Here is a 10,674-nt window from a genome sequence, read left to right as displayed (position 1 = left end):
TCAAGGAAACTGATGAAAACTTTGACTCTCTTCAGTAAATTCCCCACTAAAAGTTAGACCCAAAGGAAGTAGGTGTAACTGGGGTTTTAATAGGGTATTGACTGCTAAACAAAGGTTATGGCCCAGAAAAACTAATTTTAGTTTTGTGCAGTGTAAGATTTATCCATTTTATTAAAAAAATAAATTAAAGTTTGTACTTCTTTATTTCAGGTTTGCCTGCTTCCCATGTGAGAGCCCCAATAGTTATTTTGCTCTCATTTTTTAAAAGTTAGAATTTTAAGAGCTTACTCAGTTCCTTGTTCGCTGCCTGTGAGAATTCTGCATTTTGATTGACTGTTTAGACAGCTTGTTGACGTCACAGCAGCTCGCACTAGGGGACCCCCACGATACTCCATTGGTTTGAATTACACGTCGTAAAACCCAAACTTCTCGACACACGAGATTGCGAGATCTTTGTGTCTTTGCTTCGCTGCTGATCACAAATTCCGGGCTGATGTAATTCTACTTGCGCACTATGAAGAAACTTGTTCCAAAACATTTGATAGGGCAGCCAAACCAGCGTATACACGTTTAACGACTCAAGTTTGACTGCCCGGGTATAGTGTGTGTCAGTCCTGCTTTCCCGGAATGTTTTGTCCTAGTTGGCAATTACTAGCATTACCACAGCTACAATGCAGTTTTCTGGGGCTACAGTAAACTGCAATAAGTTGTACAACGTTCTGTTATGAGTGTGTATTAGATACAAAAACATTTTAACTTTCATTTTCTCGTCCTTGTATGGATCATTGTAGGTTCGTTCCATACAGTAGGCCTGCAGTTACTATTTCCAATGATGCAGACCTGCAATAAGTCCTTTGCCTTGATTTCTAACTGGTGGTTAATTTGTTCTTTGACCGCAGGAATTACATTTCACACACGGCTTAGTTTTGTTACAAAACGGTTAAACAACATTCACTTAAATGATAGAACTCCTGCAATCCAAGCACCCAGCCCCAGGACAACTACTTCACTTCTCGGGCAACAGCGGCTTCTGCAGACTCCCACTTCCGCCCGGCTGCGCCAGTGCGCCTGCGCCGCGATGTTGCTGTAGAACTTTGTGTCAGGCAGCTCGAGCGCAGCGAGACAAGCGGCGGCTGACAGGTAACGGCGCGAGCACCGGGGCACCCTCCCCCCACCCAGTGCCCGATTCCTCAAGCTGCTCCAGAATGGGACTCTGCCCGTGCCTTGAAAACAAACCTCTCAAAGCCGGGAATGCGCTACCGTGACTGGGTACAATCCTTCTCCATCTGCTGCAGCTCTTGTGGGTTTCACAACCGTAATCATAAGAGCTCAGTATTTATGAGATTCGGCATTTACAGTCATTTATTTTTGGTGTGAATGAAATCAAAATCGTTTAAAAAGTTGCTTCTGAAGGCTAAGAAACCGAAGCGGTGCATCAAAATCGCAGCCGGTGTTTGCGAAATACAAAACCCATAATTTTGATTCGACGAATTGAATAATATTGATTTGACTGACTGGATTTGAAAACCTAACCACTTTCCGTCATCTTTTTTATTACTGTGAATATTTTTTTTGCCTTGTCTTGGTATTATGAGCGGCGTAAAGCTGGGTTCTACAACAGTAGTGTACAAGGACGGGGCCTGTCTTTCACAGGCAGCTGCCACTTTAAAATTTGGAGACTGTGTACATGTTTTTATTCTTCGTAGTATCAAAACATTTGGTGTGTTTATTCTAAACTGCAATAGCATAGTTTTAGGAAGTAACCAGTACCATATGTTATTGCCAGTACTGGGTTACAGGCCAATGGATGCAAGGGCAATATGCTTGATTTTGTTGTTGATGAATTCGTTGCAGTGAAAAGCATCATACGGATCTGGTACTAATACAAAGGATTACATAAATCATGTAACACTGGGTTAGAACAAGGTGCTAATTTGAAGCAATAGAAAGTGATGCTAGGTGAAGAAATAATTGGACAATTTAAATGTTTTTGTTTCAGGTTGTAAATATATTTTTAGAACCGTAAAGGTGTTTGCTTTGAGAATTTTATAATGTATATTTAGAATTTATAATCTCAATGCTACTACTACCTATCTGAAATGATCACTACAAAAGAGACACTTGTCGAACACTATTTTCAGTACACCAATACATTCCCATCAACAGGCCGCTGAGCTTGTGAAAACAAAAGTTCGAGGGGGCTAAATGATTGTCCATCCATTGTGAGTGGTGCGATTATACTGTGTCAACTGAAAAATGCAGTGACAAAAGCCCAAGTAATGGGATTTTTAAAAAGGAGCTGGATGAGGGCGAGGACTTGCCACTGGCCTAGATTTTCCTGAGGACGTGCGCCATATCTACATTGTAAAGACCCATGAATGGTGCAAAAGAAAGAAGAAATTATGGCGTAAGCAGCTTACACCGTTACTCAAGCCGCTCCATATTTTCCTGGAGCTTGTGCGCTACTCTGCTGTTGCCCCTGGCAAATACAGAAACTAATTATCACAACTCCGTCGCCATTAAAACAAATGATGATTGGAATTTTTCTTAGGAACAGGAGTAGGCTATTCAGCTCCTTGAACCTGTTCTGCCATTTAATTAGAGCATAGCTGAAATGTATCTTAACTCCATCTACCCGTCTTGGTTCCATAAGCCTTAAAACCCTTGCCAAACAAAAATCTATCAATCTCAGTTTTGAAATTTTCAATTGGCCTAGCCTCAACAGCTTTTTGGGGAAGAAAGTTCCAGCATTCAACGATCCTTTTTGTGAAGAAGTAGTGCTTTCTGACATCACCCTGGAACGTGATAGCTCTAATTTTAAGGTTATGCCCCTTTGCACTGAAATCACCCACAAGAGGAAATAGTTTTGCCTTATCAAATCCTTTAATTATCTTAAACACCTCAATTAGATCACCCCTTGATCTTCTACATTCAAGGGAATACAACCCTAGTCTATGTAAACCATCCTCATAATTTAACCCTTTTAGCCATGGTATCTTTCTGGTGAATTTGCACTGTACCCACTCCAAGGCCAATATGTATCCTTCCTGAATTGCGGTGCACAGAACTGATTGAGTCTAACCAGAGCTCTGTACAGCTGTAACATAACGTCCACTCCTTTGTATTGAAACCTCCTTAAAATAATGGCTAACAGTCCATTAGCGTTTTAAATTATTTTTTGTACCTGTCCACTAGTGATCTCTCGGCTCCTCCATAGTTCCTAACTTCTCACTATTTAGAAAATACTTTGATCTATCTTTCTTGGGTCAAAAGTAGATGACCTCACACTTTCCAACATTGAACTCCAGCTGCCACAGTTTTGTTCACTCTGTCACAATAGCAATCTGTCATTGTTCCATTGCAACTTTCTGCTCCCATCTACACTATTGTGCCACCTTTCTTAGTGTGAGCCGAAAACTTAGATATACCGCTCTGTATTTCTTTATCCAAGTCATTTATAAATACAGTGAAAAGCTGAGGCCCCACTACAGATCCCTGGGGGACACCGCTAGTCACATCCAGAGAATTTGATTAGATACCCAATGAGCTGTAAATTGCTTCTTTTCTGGATGCGTAAGATGTGCGAAGAGTGAAGCGCATGCACCTAAACCCAACACCTGCGATCTGTCAAAATTTATTTTGAGATCCAACGCATTCCCGGGAGAAGGGCCTTCGCAGGCAGAGAGTTGGGCTATTCAGAAACATAGAAATTTACAGCGCAGAAGGAGGCCATTTCTGCCCATCTTGTCCGTGCCGGCCGACAAAGAAGTGCACAGCCCTCGATCAGCAGCCCTAAAGGTTGCATATAAGCCAAAGAACAATGGCGGGTAGGCAAAGAGCACCCAGCCCAACCAGTTCTCCTCACACAGCTGCGACACCCTCTACACTGAAACATTCTACACTCCACCCCAACCGGAGCCATGTGTTCTCCTGGGAGAAGCAAAAACCAGATTAAAAACCCTGGCCAATTTAGGGAGAAAGAAAATATGGGAAAATTCCTCTCCGGCCTATCCAGGTGATCGAAACTAGTCCTGGCCATATTAGATTCCCTGCAGTACTTACCATTATATCTGCGCTGGCCAACAAGAGGTTACCTTATCCAGTCTAATCCCAATTACCAGCTCTAGGTCTGTAACCCTGCAGGTTATGGCACTTTAAGTGCCCATCCAACCATCTCTTAAAAGTAGTGAGGGTTTCTGCATCCACCATTCTTCCAGGCAGCGAGTTACAGATCCCACAACCCGCTGCGTAAAGAAGCCTCCCCGCCCTTCAAATCCCCTCTAAACCTCCCACCAACCACCTTAAAACTATGCCCCCTCGTAATAGACCCCTCCACCAATAGAAATAGGCCCTTACTATCCAGTATGTTCAGGCCCCTCAATATTTTGTACACCTCAATGAGGTCTCCTCTCAACATCCTCTGTTCCAATGAGAACAAACCCAACCTATCCAATCTGTCCTCATAACTAAGATTCTCCATTCCAGGCAGCATCCTAGTAAATCTCCTCTGCACCTTCTCTAGTGTAATCACGTCCTTCCTATAATACGGTGACCAGAACTGCACACAGTACTCCAGCTGTGGCCTAACCAAAGTATTATACAATTTAAGCATAACCTCCCTGCTCTTATATTCTATGCCTCGGCCAATAATGGCAAGTATTTTGTATGCGTTCTTAACCATCTTATCCACCTGGCTTGCAACTTTCAGGGATCTGTGGACAAGCACTCCAAGGTCCCTTTGTTCATCTACACTATTAAGCGGCCTATCGCTTAATGTGTATAACCTTTCCTTATTAGCCCTCCCAAAGTGCATTACCTCACACTTCTCAATTAAATTCCATTTGCCACTGCTCTGCCCACCTGACCAGATTAATATCCTTCTGCAGCCCATGACTATCCTCTTCATTATCAACCACACAGCCAATTTTAGTGTCGTCTGCAAACTTCTTAATCATACTTCCTCTATTCAAATCTAAATCGTTGATATATACCACAAAAAGCAAGGGACCCAGTACTGAGCCCTGCGGAACACACTGGAAACATCCTTCCAGTTATAAAAACATCCATCAACCATTACCCTTTGCTTCCTACCTGCAAGACAATTTTGTATCCAACTTGCCACTTTGCCTGGATCCCATGGGCTTTAATCTTCGCAACCAGTCTACTATGTGGGACCTTATCAAAAGCTTTGCTAAAGTCCATATACACCTGATCGTATGCACAACCCTCATTTGCCCAACTCCTGCCCAGCGAAAGTCCTTAAAACTCTTACGCCTGATGAAATCAGGTATAAGGCCACCTTTTTACCAGCGTAAGAGTTTTAAAAGATAGAAAAATAAAATGTTATCAATTTTATATTAAAAATCCTGTCCATTAAGGTAAGATTATTATTACCCATATTAAACATATTAAAAAAAAATGTTTTGTCTAAAACATTTAATTAAAATCAATTTTAAATATGTGAAGTGTTTTTCTTATTTATTTAAAATGTTTGTATTTTTCATAGAAATGATGATCTCCGGACAAACGAAACTCACCCTTACTATGAATGGGGATACAAAATTTTCATTGGTTGGTCCGGCCCGCGCGATCCCAGGTGCGCGTACGCTCCTGGAATACGTGGGCCTCTGTGCTGGGGTGCGCATCTAGGGCTCGGAGCAGAAGTCTTCGTTCCTCCAGGTCCACCAGCTACATTCGTAAATCTTTTTGTGGTCAAAGACATCTGCCCACTGGAAGCCTCTGACCGCAATTTCAAGGCCATTATCATTTCTCTCCTAACTAATTCTCTATCCAAGCCAATAGGCTGCCTCCAATTGCAACGCTCTCATTTTTGTTAACAGTCTCTTATGTAGAACCTTGTCGAATGCCTTCTGGAAGTCCATATAAATAACATTGTAGACACTCCTTTATCATGTTAGTTACTTCCTCAGAAAATTCAACTTGGTTTGTTCAGACATGACCTCCTGGCTCTTACTGATGGTTGAAACCATCAGAATTTGGAGCAAGATAGCAACGGCAAGATTTACGGTGTACATCGCCAATCTCACCATGTGGGAAAATCTGACCGATGTCTTTTTCAGTATTGGCAGTGTGCCCATGAGATGTTGTTGATCTATGCACTCACTAACCTCCCTCTCCTGGCATCTGTGTTTAATCAACAACAAAGGAGACCGACGATAAGTATCTGCCAATAAAAAGTTACTAACTTAAGGGTGTTATAAATATTTACGTTGATTCAGTGTTGGGCCTGACGTTCTTCCCAGCTGCAGTTTCAGGAAAACCTACCAGCTGTGGAGCCCAGAATGTTCTCTAGTCCCTGTTCTGCACTTTCTGTCTTAGCCCTTAACTGCCTCCCAGCCACTTTGAGTTTTTGCAGCTTCCAGACCCAGACCTAGGTAGGAGGGTCATTGCTAGGTGTGATTGGATTTCTCTTTATAGGAGGGGCAAAAGAGAAATCCAATTACACCTGGCATCTAGTATAAAGCCATTAGAAATTTTAAACAATAGTTGAAGTTGATTTTTGAAGAAAATTAGTTTGATGAGTTAACAAAGCTTTAAAATCCTGCAGCATAGACTAGATTATTCATGAGAAGTTTGATACTCTGACAAGACTTCAACAGAAAATATAGTGTTCAAGATGTCATTACTTGATAAATGTGAAAACAATTCTATTTTACTGTCTTTCTCTCTTCTGGTGACATTATCTATTCTTTATTTCACCTACCCCACCCCTGATTTTACATTTGCTTATTAATAATTTACTCTATTATATTAATATTGCTGTTTGCTCAATTTTTTTATCAGCGAGCAGCTAGTGTACTATAATTATATTTGCATACATTATTCAGCTTGTGAATGCTTTGCATTGTACGAAGAGATAAATGGTGGGCAAGGAGAAAAAAGCAAAAGATTTGATGGATGTACATAGGTATAGGATGTAGATATAAACTCATTCTCTGCCATCATGACAGAGGACACAGCTTGGGAATCAAACACTGCTATTTTTTCATTTGCTGTCACTTCTGTAACTTGACAATTTACTAAAGTTATAAATCTCATGTGTGATCAATTCCCTACTATTATCAAATCTGCCTCCATGTAAATGGGTAAGATTCAACACAATAGAAATCTGTTTCAGTGGTATTGGAGAGAGGAGGTAAATGAATGGGCAAAGATGGTTGTATTCAATGCTGCATATACAAGCAGGATATTGTCAATAAAAACAAACAAAAGCAGTGATGCATAATGAGTAAGAAACTTTTTTTTTGTTATTTTAGCTTTATTTTGTTATTTAGCTGGAAATTCTTACCAAATATAACTTGATGTGCATCGCAACTTTAGGTTGTTTATTCGAGAGTAAGTTTTTTTTAATCCAGTGGACTGGATTTTAAGATGTATAGTCAAGAAAAATTGAAGATAAATTGCTGCTTAAAGTTATTAATGGCCATTATATACAAATTTTTGATAATAGCAGTAGGATTTATTTTATATGCTTAATTTCTCATGTCAAATTTCATAATTTTTCAATTTTATATAATTCTGAAAGGATGTTAATATGTTGGTTAATGTTCTTTTTAATATTTTTAAGGTGGTAAAAATGTCAGAGCTGAAACGTCTTGCCTATTCAATTATTGACTTTCTGCGTGAGCAGACAAAGTCCCAGGCTTGGACTTCTGATGAACGGGAAAGCTTAGAAGGTTGGTGTAATCCATAATTCCCAGTGCAATGCCCTTCAACTTTATTTTTATTATTCAACATCTCTGGAGAAATGGTACTATCCCTGTGGTCTGAGAATTATAGGATTAAGATTGTCGTGGCTTTCCACCCTATGGTACATCTGTCATGTACTGATGTAAAAGTAAAGTGGGTGAGAACATCCAACATTTTTAAAGGAATCGCAAGTTATTCCAGAGGCCTTCCTGCAATTATCCAATTCTTTATCTTTAATCTGCAACTGAAAGTTAGAAAGTTTATTCTAATAGTTAATCAAATTGCTTTTTAAATCAATCAGAATTATTTTATTTTTTTAAACATATATTTCATTATATTTCTGAATAGTCCAACATATAGATAAAAGTCCAATGGTGCATCACAGAGGGGAGATGGACACCAAGAAGCAATAAAAAGTTAGGAGCAATGGATAAAACCACGGTTAAAAAGCTGGGTTTTGAGAATTCATGAATTCACAGCCATCTTAAGGTAGCTAGGAATGGGTAATAACATTCCTTGACGGCAACACCAACATCCCAGAAATTATTTTTTTTTAAATACAGCTGTAGGTTCTGCCTGCGAGAGAGAGAGAGAGAGAGAGAGAGAGATGTAAAGAAAGTCCAATTTGGAGGACCAAAAGGATATAGGCTGGCATCTAAGGCTGGAATTCATTGCAGAGGTAGGGTGTATGAGACTGTGGAAGGATTATAATAATCCCAGAGCGCTAAGGATCTGTGAGATGCTGCCAATCACTAAACATTGGAAATGTACCAGTAGATTGGAAACAGGTCAATGTGGTGCCTGTTATGTCTTGAATAAAGAGTCAGACTATATGCTGCAAGCTCAAAGTAAGGTGTGACATAGTCCTTTATTACAGATCTCAGAGTGCTTCTCCAGCCTGTGAGGCCTCCTTATATACAGGTGCTCCCAAGGGATTGTGGGATCCCTTGGGACTCCAGGGGATAAGCCCTCTGGTGGTTAGACATGGCATTTACAGGTTTACATACATAACAACACTCCCCCCAAAGTCAATAGTGTAACTATTGGTAATGTGAGTCGATCTAGGGCCTTCCATTCCCTGGTTGATCGTCTCGATGCAGATGCTGGTGTTGGTGAGTCGTTTGTTGGGCCTTGCTGGGCTGCTGCGGGTGATGGGTTCTGCTTCGTGGTCAACCGCTGGGTCGGTTGCCACTTGTGTTTGTGTTGGAGGGTCGAAAAAGGTAGAGTCTATTGTGGGTTGTTCTGGGTAGTCCATAAATCTGAGTTTGGTTTGGTCCAAGTGTTTCCTGCAGGTGAGTCCATTTGAGAGTTTGGTCACAAACACCCTACTCCCTTCTTTGGCCAAAACAGTGCCAGCAAGCCACTTGGGACCTTGTCCATAGTTCAACACAAATACAGGATCATTTATTTCAATTTCGCGTGACACATTTGCGCGATCATGATATGTATTCTGTTGAAGCCGCCTGCTCTCTACCTGTTCATGTAGATCAAGGTGGACTAACGAGAGCCTTGTCTTAAGTTCCCTTTTCATGAGCAGTTCAGCGGGAGGAACCCCAGTGAGCGAGTGGGGTCTTGTGCGGTAACGAAGCAGGACTCGGGATAAGTGAGTCTGCAGTGAGCCTTCAGTTACCCTTTTCAAGCTCTATTTGATTGTTTGAATTGATCGTTCTGCCTGACCGTTGGACGCTGGTTTAAACAGGGCACACATGACATGTTTGATCCCATTGCGGGTCATGAACTCCTTGAATTCAGCACTGGTAAAACACAGCCCATTGTCAATTACAAGGCCATCAGGCAGGCCGTGCATGGCAAACATGGCCCGTAGGCTTTCAATGGTGGCAGCGGACGTGCTTTTGCCGACATTATCTCACATTCAATCCATTTGGAGTTCGCATCTACAACCACTAAAAACATTTTTCCCAAGAATGGATCTGCATAGTCGACATGGACCCTAGACCACGGTTTGGAGGGCCAGCACCATAAACTTAATGGCGCCTCCCTGGGTGTATTGCTTAACTGGAAACATGTATTACATTTGTGCATGCAGGATTCTAAGTCTGCATCGATACCGGGCCACCACACGTGGGATCTGGCTATTGCTTTCATAATTATGATGCCTGGGTGGGAGCTGTGGAGATCCTTAATTAAGGTGTCCCTGCCCTTTTTTGGCACCACTACCCGATAATCCCAAAGGAGGCAGTCTGCCTGTATAGACATTTCATCTGGTACGGCTTTATTTCTTCCTGCATCTCTAACGGGACACAAGACCAACACCCATGGAGCGCGCAGTTTTTTTTTTACTAAGGACAGTAAAGGGTCCTGGCTCATCCAGGTTCTAATCTGTCGGGCGGTAACAGGTGATTGCTCACTCTCGAATGCTTCCATTACCATAACTAAATCTGCGGGCTGTGCCATCTCCACCCCTGTGGTGGACAATGGTAGCCTGCTGAGAGCATCGGCACAGTTTTCTCTGCCTGGCCTGTGGCAGATGGTGTAGTTGTATATGGACAACATGAGCACCCATCTCTGGATGCGGGCTGATGCATTCGTAATTATCCTCTTACTTTCAGAAAAAGGGATATAAGCGGCTTATGGTTGGTTTTCAATTGAAATTTGAGTCCGAACAGATATTGATGCACTTTCTTTACCCCGTAAACACACGTTAATGCTTCTTTTTCGATCATAGTGTAGGCCCTCTCAGCCTTAGACAGACTTCTGGATGCATAAGCAACCGGTTGCAATTTTTCAAATTCATTAGCTTGTTGCAATATACACCCAACCCCGCACGGCGACACATCACATGCCAGCACCAAACGCTTACATGGATCGTACAGTACAAGCAATTTGTTTGAACATAACAGCTTCCTAGCTTTCTAAAAGGCATTTTCTTGGCTTTTACCCCATACCCATTCATCTCCTTTACACAGTAAAGAGTGCAGGAGTTCTAATAATGTGCTAAGACCC

At 41.6% G+C, this 10,674-nt stretch overlaps 1 protein-coding gene across 4 annotated transcripts in view; it reads left to right on the top strand.

Moving 5' to 3' along the window:
- The first annotated feature begins 1,099 nt into the window (after positions 1-1,099).
- LOC139240922 (small glutamine-rich tetratricopeptide repeat-containing protein beta-like) overlaps positions 1,100-10,674 on the top strand; it is a 105,709-nt gene continuing 96,134 nt past the window's right edge. For 3 of the 4 annotated variants that reach the window (XM_070869464.1, XM_070869480.1, XM_070869454.1), the window contains exons 1-2: positions 1,206-1,269; positions 7,589-7,697. In XM_070869464.1, the coding sequence (XP_070725565.1) occupies positions 1,252-1,269; positions 7,589-7,697 (127 nt within the window). In that variant the 5' untranslated portion in view covers positions 1,206-1,251. Of the gene's footprint in view, positions 1,141-1,205; positions 1,270-7,588; positions 7,698-10,674 lie in introns of those variants that run through there. The other variant, XM_070869472.1, reaches the window with a different exon arrangement.

Source organism: Pristiophorus japonicus, chromosome 2 (assembly GCF_044704955.1).
Source record: "Pristiophorus japonicus isolate sPriJap1 chromosome 2, sPriJap1.hap1, whole genome shotgun sequence".
Taxonomy (NCBI): Eukaryota; Metazoa; Chordata; class Chondrichthyes; family Pristiophoridae; genus Pristiophorus; species Pristiophorus japonicus.
This window is presented reverse-complemented; position numbering and strand designations above follow the sequence as displayed.